Source organism: Cygnus olor, chromosome 1 (assembly GCF_009769625.2).
Source record: "Cygnus olor isolate bCygOlo1 chromosome 1, bCygOlo1.pri.v2, whole genome shotgun sequence".
NCBI lineage: Eukaryota > Metazoa > Chordata > Aves > Anseriformes > Anatidae > Cygnus > Cygnus olor.
Genome location: NC_049169.1, coordinates 194,468,081 through 194,489,065, shown reverse-complemented (window position 1 = coordinate 194,489,065; position 20,985 = coordinate 194,468,081). Strand labels below are relative to the sequence as shown.

At 40.3% G+C, this 20,985-nt stretch overlaps 1 protein-coding gene across 1 annotated transcript; it reads right to left on the bottom strand.

The window, feature by feature from the left end:
- Nucleotides 1–10,278: 10,278 nt before the first annotated feature.
- Nucleotides 10,279–20,182, bottom strand: LOC121076152 (stromelysin-1-like). Its single transcript, XM_040570287.1, is given in 10 exon segments — nucleotides 10,279–10,574; nucleotides 11,600–11,700; nucleotides 13,006–13,165; nucleotides 13,736–13,890; nucleotides 15,802–15,955; nucleotides 16,105–16,266; nucleotides 16,784–16,909; nucleotides 17,942–18,090; nucleotides 18,181–18,419; nucleotides 20,147–20,182. Coding segments are annotated over 10 exon segments (1,383 nt in total). The 3' UTR covers nucleotides 10,279–10,473.
- Between the last annotated feature and the right edge of the window lie 803 nt (nucleotides 20,183–20,985).

Genomic DNA, 20,985 nt, shown 5'->3' with positions numbered 1-20,985 from the left:
TGAGCTATTGAGCATGCTTTTCAGCTCTGTTTATATAGCTAAATTGTAAATCAGTGACAGTCTGACTCATGCTGCATAATATCCTCTGATTAGTAAAAATGATGCATAACCGTTTCATCATCAGGGAGTGATGAACTGTGTTTAACTAATGTTACTGTCTTTATTTTGCCTTAGCCTTCTGTTTTGAGCAATTTCATAGTCTATTTAGTAAATAAGGAAGTACTCTTCAGATAAAAGGTGAAAATTACATTTCATTTCCAAATTATATTATATTTCATAACCTTTTTTTTTTTTTTTTTAAATCATACCTTTAGACTTTTTATGGCACAAGGTCTTGACAAACTGGAGAAAAAATCAGAAATAAGATATAACAGTAACATAATATAATATATTGCATTATAATCAATAACAATACATATATTCTGATATAATAAATAATAAAATGTAAAACCTTGCCAAATATGTAGCAATAACATATAAAAGTGCAACGAACTGATCTTATTTAGGAATAATTAGTATCATAAGTCCATGAGGGCTGCCATCAGCTGATTAGCAGTTCTGTCTAAAACAATCTTGTGCTGTTAGCAAATTTGAGAACTAAAATGTTTCAACAATTTTCAACTGATATTTAAAAATTCAGTCAGGTTACTGGAACATATAAGCTGGGATTCTATATATGATTAATAAAATAATGCTTATACTCTTGCCAGCGGACATGCAATAGGGTGTTTAGATCCAGGGACAATAATGTACTCTGATCAGAAAGACTCTGTGAAACCCAACAGGAACGTATGTGTATCTGGAAAATAAAGATTGAAAACCATTCTGTGACTTTGTGTTCCCTGTCTCATCAAGAGGAGGTATGTATGATAAATATTGTTAAATATATGAAGAGTTGTTCCCAAAAGACAAGCTGTGAATGTTCTCCAAGACTCTACCGTGATCTCAAACGAGAGTGATTAATGAAGAGGTTTGTCATGAGCATCTGTACAATTTGAAATGTTCTAGGGAATCCCACCTGACCTCTACAAGGATGTAAGTCTCCATTCTCCCCCCTACAAGGATGTAGATCTCCATACCTCCTGTGTCATGTCAGTCAGCCCCAAATAGGTGTCTCAGTTATGGATGAATTAATGATGCTCTGATGTAGAATCAGCTTTAAAAGTTTTGATGCATAGGTATCTACATGTGATATAGGTGTCTAAGCTCCCATTTTGGGATTCTAGAGAGTGATACTACTGACCATATGACATGGAGTTTAAGATCAACTGAAGTGCCCTTTATACTTTATTGACTGTATTGACTAGGTCTAGGTCAAATATAAGAGGATTTTAAACACCTTGGACATGTGGGCACCTCTACTATAGATCCCTAAATTCCAGAAAACATTTCTAACTGCAAGGACAGCTAAGCACCAGAGTAGATGTTCTGAAGTGGCTGCATGCTTGCTAACTCTGGAAGTTGTCAAGTACAGGCTGGACATCTTTTGAGATGTTTTTGGTATTGCTGTCCTTGCCAGAGATAAATGCACTCTGTGGAAACCTATAGAAGTCTTTTGAAATACATTTTTTTATGGTTCAATGTCTTGACAGGGGAAAAAAAGGCTAGTGTGAGATGGGAAAAGGCAAATATGTACCATTTTCTTTTGTTTCTGATATCTGATCAGATTTTGCTCTGAAGAAGGTCAATACAGGGTGAAAATTTTATTATTCTAGAATCATAGAATATCCTGAGTTGGAAGGGAAGCACAAGGACTATCCAGTCCAACTCCTAAGGAGTTGGAAATATCCTTCTGGAAATTATTTAAATCAGTTCCCAAACATCAGGAAAATATAATTTACTTACTATATATTTCCACCCTCACTGTAGTGCAGCATCTGCCACCCCTCAATCATGCCGAGACTTAACGGAGCAGACACAATTTCTGGGAAAACCAGATTTCCTTATACCTTCCATTGTGAGTCATATTGCTTATTTGCAGTGATTGAATAAAGATAATACAGGACATCTCAATGCAATAATACTGTGCTGGTCTTTGAAATTGATAGGAAGATGATCAATGGGTACAGCTTTTACACCAGTAAAGAGATTCAGCTTCATGGCTTACTGTCCAAGAAAACTTTGCTGTTGATTATTCTTAATTCATCATGATTTCCAGACACAAACAAAAAGTGTCATGTGTTGGATACATCTCCAAAGTCTGCAACAGCTCACATGATACTGGGATTAGTGAACTACTGCTTAACTTCTCTAATTCTGTTTCTAAACTAGATTTTTTTTCCTCCCTGTAAATATTTCTTCCTCATATGTTTATGTAGGTTTGCTTATATAGATCCTTATTCAGTGCCTCCATTTTTTTTTTCATCTTTTTTTTTTTTTTAATTCTTCCCGAAGAACTCCTTAGCTCCTTAGATATTTATCTATCCTTTCTTTTTTTCTTTTATTCCTTTTTCTTCCCTTTTATTTTCTTAAGACACATGATATTTAAACATGTACAGGCAAAGAAGAGGTGCAGGTTAATCAGAAGGGTCCAGTGGCTGAGATGGGAACATTAGGAAATCACAAGCTACAGATTGTACACGAAGTTTCTGCTGCTATGCACACTTCTCGAAAGGGTCTTTTGCCAAATTGTAATGGGACCAGGAGGATACTGAGTCAGGCAGAGGGTAGGAGGGGACATCTGGTTGTTTTCCTGGAAACTACAAATAAATTAATTTTTAGGACAGCCAATGGCAGAATTAGGAAGTTCTGGATTCCAACACCAGCTGTGGGAGCTGCTTATGTGCTTACAGTCATTGAATGAAAATCTTAAACAGCATCAGGAAGAGAAAGCAGAAGCAGTGGCTTCACTCTGCCTTGGGAATTTCCATCGTGTTGGGCTACAAAGTCATGTCCCGTTTCACCATCTGCATTGGCTTCCCACTGCGTGTCCTCCAGCACATCTCCCTTGAATGATGGAAAGAGAGGTTTCAGTCATCTTCTGTTCTCATCACACAGCAGTTCTCTCATTGTCACCCTCTCCTTTCCAAGTCTGCAGAAAAAAACACCCTCAAAAGCCAGCAAAAGGAAACTCGAATGTGCCAAAACTAATTTACTGAGTGCTGACCTGTGCCAACACAGTCCCTCACTTTCCTTGTGGGACTGTTGTGTTATATTGAGTGACTAGAGGCTCACCTTCACACACAAAGGAGCAGAGGGGTACCCTGGCCAGCTGGGAAGCCCCAGCCACCTCTTCGGGCCACCAGAGCCCCCCAGCTCACCCCACAAGCCCCTACGTTGTTCTGGGGGAGTCTCAACATATGGGCTGGGGGACCCTCGTCACATGGTGGTAGGTTACTTCCTAAAGGGCATGGGACTCATGATGGGGTGCAGGGGAAGAGCATTTTGAGATTGCACAAGACTTATTATGGGATATTTAATGCAGGAGGATTAACGGTGATTTGGAGAGGAACAAGTGGGAAAACAGCAGGATAAGGGCATAAAGGGCTGGCTGTGTGCAAGCAGGTTTCTGATTGCCTGACCGTGCCCCTCCATGTGACCAGCACAGTCCTGGCTTCTCACTAAACACCACTTTAAGCAATTTTCCTGGTTAAGGGGCTCTTTCTCATGTGCACAGGTATGTGGGGTCTCAGTGACAGCCCCTGTGGTGGGACCAGGGGCTGCAGACCCATGTGTCTGTGATGCCAGCAACTGGAAAGACTGGGATGTGTGTGTCACATGAGTACCTACTACATCTGTGTACGAGCACTGGTGAAGACGCAGCTGATGAGTCAGTGAGTAGGATAAGAGGTTGGGAGCTGACTTTCAAAGTGGACATAAGCCTGGGCTGGATACTGGAGAGACACGGATGTTTGTGGGTTGGCTACTGGAGAGACTGGGAACCCAAGCCAGTGACTAGGAGGGAGACTGTGGGATGTGGGGTCAGCAGAGAGACCTGTTTGTGTGAGTCTGCATGAGACAATGGGGGAAAATAGGGCATCCCAGGGCAGCTGCAGGACAGCTGGGGAGTCTAAGCCCAGCTGCTGGGACATCCACGGTGTGGCGTGTGTGTGTGTGTAGGTGTGCCTGGACCTACTGGGAATACATGCTCAGCATCTCTACTGCCTAGACCCATGGCACTGCACCAGCCTCACCTCTGTCAGGGTATTGGATGTGGCATCTCCTAACACACTGACTCTGCCTGAAGTGTGCCTAACATCTCTATATAACCTTTGGAGAGAGGCAAGCCTTACCTACCTCCAACTGTTGTTCAGAGACAGCTCTTGCCTGGAGAGTGAGCATCCATACATCACCCTGATTGCCTCAAATCACCCTGCCAGGTCCAGGACCCATCTGCTCAGCATTGCCAAACTGGGTGCCTAAGGAAGAGGGGGTTGATGCCTTTGTGAATAAAGGACTTTTTTTTTTTTTCTTTCAGAGGGGTTTCCATTCTTCCCCCACACAGTACAGGCTTCTGACTCTCTGTATTAGCAACAACCTTACTTTATTTGCACACTTCTTCCTCAGAAAAGCTGCACCTTTTTTGCTCATGCTGAGGAAAGAGACCTCCAAGTATCCCTTTTCTAGGTACTCAACTCATCATTCCTTGTTCAAGTCTGCATAGGAGCGCAAGTATTGCAGAGGTTTATCCAGCACATCTATCCTCTACGTCTATCCTCTTTTCAGCACAGACTGAAGAAAACCTTTAGGCAGATGTCTTAGAAGAGAAGTATTTCCCCAAAAGAGTTTTCCAGCCTCCAACAATTTTCTGTCTCAGTGATTTCCATTTACTTTATACATCACTTATCGAGGGCTTGTATGTGACTCTTTAGGCTAGTTCTCTTTTGCCACAATTATATCTGATCATTTTTTAAAATCTTCTAATGGCTTTAATTCTTCTCTTCCTAAGGAGAAACTTCCACCCACACCCCTGACTAAATAACGAAAAAATAAACCCACAGTGTGAATCATGTGTGGGTTTTCCCTAAATCAAAGTCTCTCACTACAGAACTACTGCTGAAAGGGGAACTTTGATTGGTAGTTCCATATTTCTAATATTACAAAAATGAAAATTGGTAATTCATAGTTCTAAGAATTGTTTGTTAACTTATAATTTGTCACATTGATGTTTGCAATTTCTCATTCTCAGGCAGCACTAGAAAGTACAGTCGTCATTCTTCAAGGAAGTACTTTTATGTCCATCCTGTACTGCTACGCATATCCTAATCTCTCCATATGTTTATGATACATTTTGAAGCAGCAAAATCAAAATCCTTCCACAAAACCAGAATGTTATCCTGAAACAATCTTTTTTCCTTGAAGGACGTCCCTTTTTCTGGGAATACCAAAGTGTCAGGGATATAAGTCACGTCACTGTGTAACAGTACACAGCTAGTTGCCAGATATCCTAGTAAATTTAGAAGATTCGTTAACAGTTTTCTCTTAGTGAGCAAGGTACATTTTAATAGTGAGATGAAAAAGCTGAATGCAATCCTCCGAGTCAGATGTTTTAAAGTTTGCACAAGCTTGTGGCTTACTATCAGCCAATATTATACATTTCCTTTAAAAAAATGCTGTTGACTCCACTCCAAGAGTATGATCAGTCATGCCATTTATGAACCAGGATACTGTGCTGGGCAGTGACAGGAGCGTAATAGCATGGTTCAAACCACACACAAGTCCAAAGGCCACTGAGATAGGGCTGAGGACGTTAGGTGCTGAATCAGCCCTAATTATTCTATTGTAGAGGAGCAATGCGATGTGACAGGTCACAGACTGGGGTAGTGCCTGAGTTACACCTCAGTGACTTGCACAAGTCTCAGACATGGCATCATCACTGAAATAAGTAGCACTTCAAGAAGGGAAGGAGTGCCGCTTTCTGTGCCAAGTACCTGTTTCCTGAACACACAGAAAAATCAAATCAGATACTTCATCCCCCCAAGAGCTGCTACCTGGGCTTGGAAACTGCTCTGCTGTGTCCCAGGCAGGATTTCCCTGATGGCAGGCAGGCCCTGGGGTACCTTGTAGGGCTGATCTCACCAGCTTGAAGTCCTTCACCCTTAAACCTGGCAATTGTCACAAAAGGTGTGCAGTTGTAAAACTTGGGCTGAAAGAGGCACCATGAAGAGATAAATATCCCTGCATTAATCTGCAAAATACATCTGTGTATGCCCAGGGACTCTGGCCCATTTGGGACATCTTGGAATTGCTATAGCCTTGCACACTCCTAGCTGGATGTATGGCACTAACGCTGAAACAACCCATTGAGAGCTACTGATTGTGAACCTGCAAGGCCAGTTGTCTAGCTGTTAGGGAACAAACACAGAAGGGCTGGTTGGAGTACAGAGGCTGCCAGGAAATCATCTAGGAACAAAAGCTACACTTAAGCATTAAAAAAAATATCTCTAGAAAACTAGCGGCATCTGAGAGAGGTGTATCTGCAGTTCTGAGTTGTCTTCAGTGGTTCTGAATGCCCAGATATGCCTCTTCTGTCAATGGGAGAGAACTTTTTTGTTCTCTTTCATTAAACCAAAGCCACATTTTTGCTAGGAACCATTTCCTAAATCCCTGTTAAATGTAATTATTTTATTTTTATTCTTTTTGGCCAGCGCATTTTCTCTTACCTTGGTCTGTTTTATTTAGGTGATACTCTGTGGTATTTTAGTTCTGGGTGTCCAAATCATTACACAGTGTGTTTTCAGTTCATTACCACAGCCCTAGTTATAGTGATGATGCATATGTAATCATACCAAGAACAATGCCAAAGGAGGTTTTTCCCTACCAGTGAGGCTGACTGTGTGAAACCAAGAAAACCAATAAGAGATAAGAAAAACAGCATCCAAGTCAAACTGCTTTTCCTAGGGTAGATATTGTTGGACCTTCCATGTTGGACATCCTGGCTTGTGTGTCTGATTGACACACTGTGGAGTCCTTGGTGAATAGAAAACAGATAGATACATTCAAATGTAGACCAAACACCCTCCAAAACAAGAGGTGAAAACCACAGCAAATTAGACCACTATGTATTCATTATTAAAGAAAACAGTATTTTTTGTGCTCTGAATTCTCCAGGAGAAAGAATCACATGAAAATGTTCCTTGTGAAGAGACTTTTATCTTCACTTAATTTTGATGCAAACAGGCTAGAAATTTGCTATAACATGGAAAAATCTGCTATATTTAGAAGACTGAGAGGCTGTAACTGAAACACTTTGACTGAGTGCATTGCAGACAATGAGTATATTAGCTAAGAGTCCTGATTTCAAGGTTTGTCTCAGAAGAGCACATGAAACATAGGTCAATAATCTTCAGTTAAAAAAACTACTTTCACACAAATGATGAGGCTGACTTGCCAGTAGTACAAGACTTTTTCAAAATAAGAATTAGGAAGAAAAATAAGACACCAACATACAACAGGAAAACAAAATTCTACATTATTTTAGAACAGATTTTACTACAGATGGTTAAGCTCTACTTCTGATACATATCCAAGACTTCATATTCAACAATTAGCATGGTCATCTGTGCATGTAATTAGTGAAATAAGGAAGTAGAATCCCAACTCATTAGAAATAATAAAAATGAAGAAATAAAGAAGTATTTGGGAGCCACAACAATCATAAAGGATCTAGGACAAGTATGCATTGCTCTGAGAACTATAATCCCATCTGAAAGAGAGTATTTCAGAAAATGTCAGGAAGATTAGAGAGAGAAGAGATTGTCACGTTTAAATAAAACATGGTCTAATGCAGTCAGATAAAATGGCAGTGCTGTGGAGGGCAAAGATACTGTAGAGGATGATCAGCAGGAGGAAGAACTGAAGAAAACCACCCAAGCTGAGAGGCAGTTAGAGAATTCCTTGAGGAAATAAAACCTATAAAGTGTGAGCCAAACCACTCATGCATTTTTTTTGGCGTTTACTGTTGTAGCTGAGACCGTGGACTGATTAAGACATAAAAATATCTTGCGGTTATGAGACCACTCAGAAAGCCATGCCAGAAACGTGAAGGAATAACAGAACTATGAAACAAGAACATGAGGCAAATAATAAGGAACAAATTAACATAATTGAAATATTTCCTACTTTATTCAATACAAACATTCAAATTAGAAGATTTGAACCTGCTTCCCTGGCCTTGGCAATATCAGACAACAATCAGATCTACTAATTTCTTTTTCTGGGCACGGTGTAGCTCAATATAATCATTTTGTCTCCAGTGTTGCCAGCGCAGCAAAGCCCTATTTGTCAGCTCTACAGCAGAGTATAGCAGCAGTATTTGCACTGTTTGCTGCAGGAACAAACACATGGCAATGCCTGAGTCTTGCAAGACTGAGTGTGCCATACTATGTTTTGGACCTCAGTGAAGTTCAGATTAAATTTCCTTATGGTCTAAATAAACATTGGAGTGTCCTACTGGAGTAGCCCTGCTACTATGGTGGTTAAAAATATGTCAGAAAAATGTTCCAGAATGTATGTTGAAATACTGCAATCATTCAATACAATTGTATATATAAATACAATACTTTTTTCCCGATGGGATAATAGACAATGTGTATAAACTGAAACAAAGGTATTTCAGTGACCACAAGGGTGATGGAGCCCTGGCACAGGTTGCCCAGGGAGGCTGTGGGGTCTTCTCCTTGGAGATTTCCAAAAACCACCTGGTCCTGGGCAGCCTGCTCTGGGTGTCCCTGCTTGAGCAGGGCTTGGACCAGATGTACCCAGAGGTCCCTTCCCACCTTAACCATTCTGTGATTCTGTGAGGAATCAAATAGAAAAACTTTTCCTTTTTTTTTTTTTTTTTTTCATTTTTTTTTTTCCTTTAGGTAATCTGTCTGACAAGGGAGACAGTGGATACTGGGTCAATTTTTATTTATTTATTTATTTATTGCATGCATAAAGTTACAAAGTTACATTCTCTAAGACCTTATGTTGTGGTTTAACCCGGCGGGCAGCTAAACACCACACAGCCGTTCGCTCACCCTCCCCCCTCCCTCTCTGGGATGGGGGAGAGAAACGGGAAAGTGAAGCCTGTGAGTTGAGATAAAGACAGTTTATTAAGACAGGAAAAATAATAACAATAATAATAATAATAATAATAATAATAATAATAATAATAATAATGATAGTATTACTAGTAATAATGTGTACGAAATAAGTGATGCACAATGCAATTGCTCACCACCCGTTGACCAATGCCCAGCCTATCCCCAAGCAGCCGGCCCCCCCGACCCCAGCTAGCCACCCCTATATATTGTTCAGCATGATGTCAGTGGTATGGAATACCCCTTTGGCCAGTTTGGGTCAGCTGTCTTGGGTCTGTCCCCTCCCAGCTCCAGCTGCATCCCTAGCCTGCCCGTTGGCAGGACAGAGCGAGAAGCTGAAAAGTCCTTGGCTTGGTGTAAGCACTGCTCTGCAACAATTAAAACATCAGCATGTTATCAGCGCTCTTCTCATCCTAATCCAAAACATAGCACCCTACCAGCTACTAGGAGGAAAATTAACTCTGTCCTAACTGAAACCAGGACACCTTAGGTCTTGCTAGCTGTCCATCTGCATACTTAACTGCTTGAAAGACTCTTTTAATCCCACCTGTGGAGTGTTGCCTGTGATGCCTGACTCCAGTGCCTGGGAGATTATTGTCAACAGTGCTGAACAGTGGCATTGACCCCTCAGTCTGTGAGGTGATGGGGACCCTCTGTGTCATTGACGCATAGTGACAGGTATCCCCCTGGCCCAAAGTCTGAGGTTCCCCTGGAACAACTGGAGGAGCATGGGACATGTCAGGGGTGACTGGGTCTCTCCCATGTGCCAGCATGCCCCTAATCTCCTGTGTTTGTGGACATGAACCTTTAATCACAATTAATCATAAATATCAATAAATATCTTAGGGTAGGATTCATCACACCGTTTTAGCCACCTGTAGTCAGGCATATAACATAAGCTGCTCAAACAAGCTGGAGCTGCTGCCAGTACTAAGGAAGAAGCACTTCTGTCCCTATGCACCCATCTTAAGTTGGTTTCTGAATTGGTTTCTGGAGCTTCTGTCTGTCTCTCCATAACTACGAGAGGTAGCTCTGATTAGCCTGTTTGCTTAATTTATATATAAAACTTACTGAAAGCAATGCTGTTCCTCACAAACTCCTGGCTGGTAGGGCTCTTTGTAGGGTGATTTACAGCATGAAGACTGAAAAGAAGACTATGGAAAAAGTGTATTGACACAGTTTTCTATCAAATGTAAAAGCTGTGTTATTCTTTGGTAAGTCAACAATCCTGATGTTAATTATGTATATATATATATATATATATACACACACCGTAGTATTGTAAATACTGTTCTTTTGTTAATTACGGAAACACGCAATGAAAATGCAGGGGCTGAGGTGTGATGACTGACTCTGAGGCACCTATATGTTCCGTATAACTGTAAAAGAAAAAGTGTTTCCAGTGCAATAAGACTGCATTATCTCCTACACCACTGTAGATTCTGTTTTCCTAACATGGAAACCAGAAGTTTGTCTTTAGGAGGCGTGTAACTCTCTTCTTATCAAAGTCAAACTCGAATTGCTTTCTTCTATGAAAGAAATAAAGGATGTCTAGAGAGGAAAAAAAAAAAAAAGCCAGTTTAATTATGATATTGCAGGTGTAAAGATTAGTATGCTTTAACAAAAGCTGGAGAGAGTTCAAAAAACTTTGTATATACACGCACTGTCAACACTATCTGCTCTCAGGGGTAACCTTTGCAAAATGGTGCAGCGCGGCACAGGGTCACCCTGCTCAGGGCTAGCAGCTTCCACAGCAAACCAGCCATACGTACACTGCACGATTTACTTAATGAAGCCCATGAGGTGACCCTACAACAAATTTATCTTGGGTGTGTTTCTGCAGTTTAAAATGTTTACTATCATGCAAAGGCTTTGTTGAAAGCCTCCAGAAGCATTTCTGCTTTTATTGTGGATCTGGGAGTGGGTATTGCACAGCCTGGGTCATGGCACAGAGCACGGCGGGGTGCAAGAGAATGTAAGAATGCTGGGGTGCTGCTGGATATTGTGGGGGTAAGGATAGATCCAGTCTCAGGGCAGTCTCCAAGAGTGAGGACTGCAGTTAAAGGTTCCCACCATCATGTATAGGATTTGTTCTGGAGGAAGCTATAGATTTCCAGTTAACATTCTAGGGTTTTGATGGTAGGTGGATGAAGAGCTAGGAGAGAACTGGGTAGCTGCAACATCTGGCAGTGCAGACATACTCTTGAGTCTGTCCCAGCAAACATCTTCTGTTGTGCAGGAGAAGATAGTGGCAGTTATTATTCTCAAAGCAGTGACATTTTATGTCACAGGATCAAGTTGTGATAGCCTGGCTCACAGCAGATAGACCTTACATTGTTGAGACCTCAGCATCTTGAGTGGTGCTCTTCTGTCATCAAAGGCATATATCATGATTTTTCAAGGAGGTAAAGTGAAGCATGGCTGTCTTACATGACTGTTTCATGGGTCTCAGGGGTCAGCCTCAGGGCTATGAGGAGCCTGCAGAAGAGCCTCTTTCTGTCCAAGCACTCTCAACCCCATGACCCCAAGACTCCCTGGGTCATTTAGTTCAAGTTTATTTAAGAAAAATTACTCACTTTCATGTTGAAAAACAGCATCAACTTTCCCATTAATTCCTGGAAATGCATCTTTTATCAGTCTGGGCTTCCTGTCCATGGACTCATTTCTTTGATTATAACTGAGGAAAAAAAAAGAAAAAACATGGTGCCAATTAAAAGTGCAAACAACTTATGATTAATCCAGCCCACCCCAATACCTTCATCCCAGGGATCCAAGTTCAATGAAGACTATCAGTAGCATTTAGACAGCCTTGAGACAGGTCCAAGATTTCATAAACAATTATTACTCTATGAGCTGCATTGGAAGAATTACTTCCGTCTACATGACCTCATCTAAGATACATCTACGAATACTTAATATGTAAGCTGTTATCACAAATCTGCCCTATTTCTATTGTTTTGTTTTTAAGAGACTGTATGTAAAGAAGAGGTGGATAATCTTATCTCAAGCATGAGTTAGATCTGTAAGTTTATAAAGAAATTGCTTTATTGATCCCTCTTTGCAATAAATGTTTATCAGGAAAAATCTTTTTTTTTTTTTTTCTCTCTCTCTTTTTTTTCTTATGTTATAATATAGTTTAAGTTATTTTACTCAGTTTACTTATAACAGGCTGTTAAATTTTGAGTGAAGTACAGTTCATCAGTACTGGAATTCTGCAACATACTTACAACAAGGTTGAAAGCATTTTGCTTTGCTCAGTAAGAGCTTTAATTATCAGACAAATTACTCGGATGAAGCCCTCTGGACTACGAGATTTTGAATGAAAATGTAGAATTATAGTCTTCTGCTCAAACTGTAAGTTCATAGCTGACTAGCTACTCCAGGATGATCTCCGTATGTGTGACATACATGTATATGAAAGACAGAAGTTGTGTCATTCACCTACAAAAGCTGAAGTTACCTACTGCTTCTGTTATAGGAGCACCTCCTTCAGATAGAAATATATGGTCTGCAACACAGACCTGAGCAGCAGAGACTGAATGAAGAAAGAAAATCATATCCAGGCACAGCAGAGAGTTCTTTGCTGTGCAAGACATTCGTCTGCAACTTCATGGAATGGTCTGTTTGTAACTGGAAAAGGAGAGGGATATATAACCCAGAGAACTGGCTTTGATACAAATCATGTGTTATTATGGTTCTAACTGATTTCATGAGCTGATTTGTGGAACTGTAAGAAAGCTTTTTTTTTTTTTTTGTCCCCAAAGTAAGTAAATTTAAATAAATAAATAAATAAATGCTAAATAACTAAAACATTTACAAGGAGATCTAAGAACATTGTTTCAATTCCCTTTCAAATATTTTTCCATAGAAAGTTGTCACAGTGAAAGAGATTATCAAAACAGTGTGACTTATGCATCTTAAGTCATGACAGGATGTTGATCATATTTGGCCCTTTTTTGGAAAGTAACACGGGTAATTTTACCTCCAAAATCTGTCCCCTATGAAGTAATATGTTTTCCCCTTATTTCTACTGTAAAAACCAGCATCAATTTTGGCAACATCCTTTGAAAATCTCAGGATGTAGAGTTTTTTGGGGTATCCACGTAATATGGTATCTCCTCTCACAACCCAGAATTCAGTTCCTATCAAGAAAAATTGTTGAAAACATTATCAGAATCTTCCAGGAATGATGCAGTCCTTTTTTTTTGTGAAAATTAATCTTTAAATGAAAAAATACAGAGAGAAACTACTGATTACTTGATAACATTCTACAGTCTAGTTCTGCAGTCCAAAAACATGCAAGAATAGTAGAGTGCACCACTTTTTACAAAAACTAAAACTCCACTTTTCCCTCCTACTTATGTTAGTTTTCCTCAAACTAGAAACAAACATGTTATCATTTTCAAATTCAATAGATAACTCTCCAGAAAACAAAACAAAACACAAAAATAATGACATTTATTTTGGCAGGGAAACTTTTCTCTATTGATATTAAAAAACAATTAGACACATACCTTATCTTGGATAATATGTTTGTTATCTCTGTGATTGAAATATCCCAATTTATTAGACTAAATTAAAGTTCATGGAATCCCACAGAAAGACCTTAAAGCCAGACACAATCTCTCTAAGCTACTAGGAAAGTTGGCATTAAAATATAAATATAAATATAAATATAAATATATATATATATATATATATATAAATCTTACCTTTAAAAAGGTGAGTTTCATCTTTTTCAGGGATTTCATATGCAGCATCAACACCAGAGGGCAGCCATGGCCAGAATGAAGATACAAAATGAAAATCAACTTCTCTTACTGCAGGATGTTTGTGCCAAAAATGCCTGATGTAAATATAGTACAGGCTTTGAATAAAATCAGATGTTTACACACACTAATGCATGAAACCATGACATGGCAACAGGGACAGGATTTATCTGACTAAACCCAGCCACGTACCCTGTGTTAGTCACCCTAATCTCCTTGTAATATTGATGGAAAGAATGTCATTTCCATGGCGAGGATTCCTCTCATCTTGATGCAGACGTCTAAGATAGGTCAGATGAACTGCTGTATCTAACCAGCTATTATTTTCCTTTTGTGCAGAAGATAAGCTAGAGGCCTGGTTCATGTATAGAAACTGGTTTGGGGTATGATTTGGGGAATAAATCCCCACCGCAGGGTTACCTCCAACAGCTTAGAGAAACGGTTGGCGTACATAAGTATCTTCTGCAAAATAACACCTGTCCAACTTCGTGGACTCAACTCCCTGAAGTTAAAGCTCCCTTTAATGCTGATTTTGGGGAGGATCTGAAGCAGGGGAAGCACAGTGCTACCTCCTGAAAAGGAAGGGAATCAGTTCTTATAACCCTTCTCCCAAGTCTTTGGGCTGTCATGCCTTCGGAGACAGGCAGTTTATCTGAGCTTAGCACTGAATTAACTACCCTCACCTTTTATTATTGTACTAAATCACCACTGCAGTGGCTTTTCAAACAGGTATTGCCTCAGGACAGGTACACCCTCAGCTCAAAGCAAGGACAGAATGAAGGTGCTGAGTGTCCCAATGCTGGTGGCGTCTTTTTCTGATGCTGAACTCTCCTGGGTGTCAAATACCACGACTTGCTTACAGCCTAAAATTAAAACTGCCCATACTTTCAGATGAGGCACCTTAGCCCATCCTATTCATCCTGTTTCAGATATGATCTTCCTCCTTACTCTTACCTCTCACCACTTCTCCACCATCCTCTTCTTACTGCCACTAATCTCTCTTTTTTTTTTTTTTTTTTTTTTTAAGGTGGGAGAGGTTTCTAATTCTCAGGTGTAGTTTTTTTAACTGTTTTAATCAATGAGCACTCTGGAGACATTGTACAACCCAAAAAAGAATCACCAGTTTTAGCACTTCATTATAGATTTCACTACTAGAGATTATTGCAGTGAAAGAATCAGAATTACCAGCAGATGATAAAATAAGACATAAAGTTATCAGAACTTTCTCTAATAAATCAGAGTACAGTGCTTGTTTCAACTCCAACAGCCAGACTGCTGTTATAACGCTTTGCACTATTTATGCTATAGCTTGAAGCTTGCAACCACTCAGGTGAATTTTTCTACAAATAATAAGTGATCCTAAAGTGATAAATATCCTCTGTGAGACTTAGGCACTTCCCTTCCACTGAAAGTAGAGAGAATAGCTTTCAGTGATATAGCAGAGCAGCAGCCAGCGCTGGGGAGAGATATAAGATATGACTTATCACTACAGCACAAAGCCTGTGCTAGGGTGTGAACTTCCCGATTACCCTGATTGTTTACATACACACTCATACACGCTCTGGTTCAGGTAACAGCAAAGGAAGAGAACTTGAACACCTTGGTACAGCCCAGGGCCTCTTTTCAGACATCTGATTGTGCACAGTGAGAGACAACGTGACCACAGGCACCTCAACCAGCCAATGCTTGAGCTCAGCTCCTCTGGTGGCCAGCTGAGGTTGGCCTCCCCTGGAGGGTCAGTCACAGTGCTGAAGGAAAGTCCCTGAAGTCGGATAGTATCACCCAGATGTCTAGAGGGGTAACAACACCTGTGCAGGCTGGAGCTCATAAGCCAGTTCTCAAATTAGCCATTTACCTCAGAGTGTAGATCTCTCTCTCATCTGAACGCCTTTAAGACCACCGTGAGGAAAACCAGCTGTACGATATTCTGGATAAAGTTCTTTTTCTGAGCTGTAGTACATAATTTATAAATGATACATGGGTGTTATGCTTTCAGAAAGCTGACTTACGTGTCTTTAAAAAACATTGTTTCCCCACGGAAAGTGGTGACAGCATCAAAAGTTAAATCAGGGCTACAGGTGTTTGGCAATGCAGGCTCTTTTGACTCAGTTGGGTCCTTTATCTCAGCAGACTCACTTTGGTCATTGTAGGTAGTAGAAGGTCCTAAAGGAAGCAGTTTATAGAAGAAATTCAAATGTTGAGTCATTCATATATATTCAGTATATATATATATCCATATATCCAAAGTTATTGACGGGTATTCCAAAGGGTTTGAAATGATAAGCATTTTAAGGTTAATAACTGTGGATTACCATAGAGGTACTGAATGCCCTTAATATCATCCTGATGAAGAGGGAATACTGAAGGGTCAAATTTCCTATAAACTGGGTACATCAGAGCATTGGGGTCTTTGGAATGGAAAAGTCCAAGTGAATGTCCAAACTCATGGGCAGCCACATAAAACAGGTTCGTACCTGAAAACAACAAACAAAAGGCATGAAAGGAGATCTGTGTCTTTTCACTTGTCCTCAAAACATGCAGGCCATAAGAGGTTATCAGAACTGCTTGCCTGACAAAGTGAAGCTATTTGTGGAAAATTCAGTTGGAAACAAAATTCTGGTCAGAAAGAAGCATAATGAAATCATTAAACATTTCAGTGTAGGAGAAGGACCCTGGATTAGTGCAGGTGATGTAACTGTAGGGGAAAGACAAAGAGGGTGCAGGGGTGGGGAGAAGTGGGCTACCCATTCCCTCAGCTTCCTCCCAAGTAAATCTCCACCCAGTCCAGGGCAAAAATTTGGCTGAAGCCATAACTTTTAAAATCAGAGAGCTCAGGGACTTTTTATAACTACAGAAGCCAGAGCTGCCCAATGATCCTTCAAATCAGCCCCATTTTAAAGCACTTCTTAAGGGAGAGAGGAGACAGGCTTTGCATTCTTGGTTCCATGTACATCCTGCTTCAGGTAGGGCTTGGAGAACTGAATTTCCTACCCTCTGTGCTTTTGATCCAGGTTTCATCCTTGTCGAAATGTGCATCTCCACCAAGGTCCTTTCCGGGTGCATAGGCATGAGCAACAGACCCTCCTGGGCCATCAAAGGGGAGGAAATCATTGTGACCTGAGGAGCAAATCCCACAAAGAGGTGACTGGAGGCTACAGGGAGAGAGCAGTGTGGGTGGGTGACAGACCTCAGTCATGCACAGAGCTTTCTATTCTGCTGATTGTAAACTTTCAAGGTCCCTTTCCACACAGATTTGCCAAAAGGTCTATTTTTCACCAGGAAAACTGATGCATTGGGAAGGAAAACTTGGCTTCCTCAAGACATGGGTGGACATTTACCTATTTCTTCCATGAGGGAGGAGGAGGATAACAGAGGTTTTCTTGAAATCTATTCTATGTTTATTTTATTTTATTTTTATTTTTTTTTCCCCGCATGCTCTGTGTCAGCAGCCCTCAGCAGGTTACTACTTGAACCCGACCTGACTGGTAACTTCAGTGCTGGTGGCAGAAGCAAGGTCCTGAGGACAATGTGAGCCCTTCACTGGTGAGCCCTTGAATGGAAACTCCAGAAAAGGATTTAAGAACATAGGTTTAAGGGTTACGTGCAGTGCTTGCACACTCTACAGAACCCAAATGAGTGGATATATTTGTTTGGGTGTGATGAGAGGAGCTGGCTCGGAGAGTGCATGCATGCATGACTGTTAATGAAAGAGGGAAGGCTGCTGGTAAATCTACCCTGAGGGCAATGCCAAAAATGTAAGCCTTGAGTATGTCTAGAACTTTTTTAGCTCACGTAGAGTGTATGAGTAATCCCAGGAGTGTAACTAGCACTACCCACTCATCTGTGCTCTGAACCTGTGTATATTCCACAAGCCCTGAGCCCCTTGTGGTTTGTGCATACATTGTACATCATGCGCTAGGTACAGTTTCAGAGAACTACAGGCAGCTCATTACATTTGTTTTCTCCCTCCTCTCCTCATCTCCCTCTACATCCTCCCTCAAACATCTTCAAGAATCATAGCCACAACATCCTGAGCAGGAATTGTGTTTTTCTGTGCACTACATGAAAATGAATCATGACCTTTTCAGGTCAATGGCTTCATACTGCCAGTATTTGGCAATAACTCATTATGGTTATGTAGGCTGTTACCTCCAGCTGCAAAGGAGATCATTATGTCTGCATCACCTCTGTCCTTCGTGACGAATTTCAGTGGGGTCACACTGCTCCAAATGCTGAATGCTTTCTTGATTGCTGCATTGACATCTGCTGGGTGAAGGTCAGGTGTAGAGTTTAGTAATCTTTACAATATAACATAGAGAAACAATTGTGTCCTTACAACTTAGCTACATAACACACTGTCTTTACATTAAGGATTGCATTATGTTTACCTGTATGTCAGAACTTGTTTTGCCCATTTTGGCTCTCCTGCAAAGGTGGAGAATCCAGCTACATCACGGAATCCAGAGCGACGTTTCTATACTAGGTCCAAAGTGCCAGAATCTGGTTTCCCTGTCACTTCCAGCCCAAGGAATTTCTGCATTTCTTTTATTTTTTTGGTTATTGGACTATTACTTTTCCAGATGAAAGACTCCTCATCTTTCTTAAAGCCGTAGTAATTTTCCAGGTACTTCTAACGAAAACAAAGCTTTTTAGGACAGTTAAATGTGTTCACTTTTGAAGCTCTTAAAAATTATACTAATACCACTTCAGACCGATATCTTTGCTACTTTTCTTTGTTCCTTGAGAACATGCATAATAGAGTTTGTTAAAGCCTGTATGAATATTTTTCTCTTAATTACAGTTATTTTGTATTATATTATCACTACAAAAGCTTTGTGTTTTACTCAGAATACATTCAGATTTTGCAGTTGTCTAATAAACTGATTATTTTCTGGTAATATGTCCCCCACTAACCTTGTGCTCCAAGGTTACCCAGAGTCATTTAGAGCAGGCAGTGAAAAAACTCGTTGAAATATATGACTCAATGCAAAATTTCAGTAGTGGTATTCCATTTACCCACATTTTTAGAGTAATAATTTGGAAAAAAATAACATCCTTATCTTATGAAGAGCTACATCTCATAATACCAGAAGTCACATAAATAACCACATTTCCACCTGACTACAAACCAAACATATGCTGACTCAGATGTTTAATTATTTGTATAATCAACTCAACACTGATGCAGTGAATGCATCAGCAGTTTTAGTTGTTCTCTACAAAAAATAAAACAGGAATGAGTCAAGGTTAAAGAAGGCTTTGACGTCACAGTACAGAGTAGAAGTCCCCCTACTTGGAGAAATAATCATGTTATTCACTCTAATGGAATTTGCAGTACATACTGGAATACATAGTAGCTCCCAAGCTATTACATACTAGCATTATTCCAGAGACCACAATGGATGTTTAATTGTTGATAGAGATCTCAGTTCTATCTACCCAGGTCTATCCTCCTTACCTGAATCAGCTGCATGCCTTCTTCTTTCTCCTTCCTTGTATATGCAGGAAAAGCATGAGAAAGTGCTGCACACAATAGCAGGAAAAATGAGAGGTTCTCCATTCTCTTTTTCACTTGTCTTTAGAAAAGTCTTCTTTGTAGTATGCCACTCACCTGTTTCACCTTTATATAGTACTCATTTGCTTTATAACGCTCTGCAGTCCCTGACTCACTGCTTCTCACAACTTTTAGTTAGCAACAGAATATATGCCAAACAACAGTTTTAACATAAAAAGATCGATGGCTGTCTTTCATCTGGTTCCACCCTTCTGGAGGTTTTGCAACATGGAAATATGATTAATGAGGAGATAACAGACCTGTATTTCTTTTTAATAAGATCATTAACCTTTTAAGTATTAAAATGCAGTTTTACTTTCCAAAAACTTAAGGCATATCTTTATAACATTTTCCATCCAAAGTTCCTATTGATTTCAAATGGGTGGTCAAAGGGAAAAAAACAAAACAAAACAAAACAAACAAACAAAAATTCACGGAAAGTTGTAGAACTTTAAACTGCAAATAGATTATTTATTTATTTGTTTGTTTGTTTGTTTGTTGTTGTCCATACAGGAGCATGTACTTTCATACTTTTGGAGATTATAATAGTGCCATCATCTCTCCCTTCAGCAAAGTCCTTCAAAATTAGCAGGTCAATGCTGTAACTCATGGTTTGCTGAAGTAGTGCTTTGTGCAGATTTTCTCTGATACAGTTCTCACCTGTGTTGACCTTTCTTTTGTCTGCAGGAAAATGTGGAAGAACTGAAATGAAAGAACTTTGCTCAGCATAATCAAGTTAAGCTCATAATAGAAATTGGGCTGAGGAATTTGTATGTCACTTTTCTGCAGGAGTTCCCAACATTCTTGGAAAATTGCCTGATGACTTCATATTTCATAGTCTCTTTCTTATATACTGATTTTAAGGTTTAAAGAAGCACTCAGATTTTCTGACCTGAACTCTCTGGTGGTTTTCTCTTTCAAAGGAGGGGGTTCTCTGTTCTCTGTGCCTGCTGTTGGTGGTAAAAACTGCTGAGATTCAACATCAAGTCTATCCCAACATAGGTCCCCTTTAGCAGCTGCATGCCTCATCACACTTTCTGTACACTACCACAAATGAGGACAAGGTAGAGGTGAGTAGGTAAAGATCGTATGGGTCTTGAAGAGTGCTATCTGCCATCACTGGAGGCAGCCTACTCTATCTGAGACTTCTGTGTGGGGCTGACAGAAGATTTAGGTGACAGCTGCCACACTGCAGGGCAGGTGGGATGTTGCATGTGCAGAGAAATAACCCTCCCTTCCACAGAGCTGGTAGCAGAATAGAACTATGGAAAAAGAGGTTATAAATAAATAGTGTGCTTGGGATATTTGCTGAAATTGTTGCCTGCTGAAGAGCATTGTGGAGAGCATTGTGGAGAGCAGACTGCAAGATCTAAGCAGATGGAGTGGGGCCAGACCCCAGGAAAGTGGAAGGAAGAGGGCAGCTGTCAGGGCTCTGCAGGGGAAGCCTGGTCACTGAGGGCTGAATTCCTACCTTGCAAGCAGAGATCTAACTGAGGAATTTACATTAGGGGCAAAGACACCCTCCCTGGCACTGGAAAGACTTGGACATGCTCAGACAACAACTCAGAACTGGGATGGCTGAACTGCTTTGAGAAGAGAACCATTTAAGGAGCTCATACAAGGAGCTTTTAATAATGAC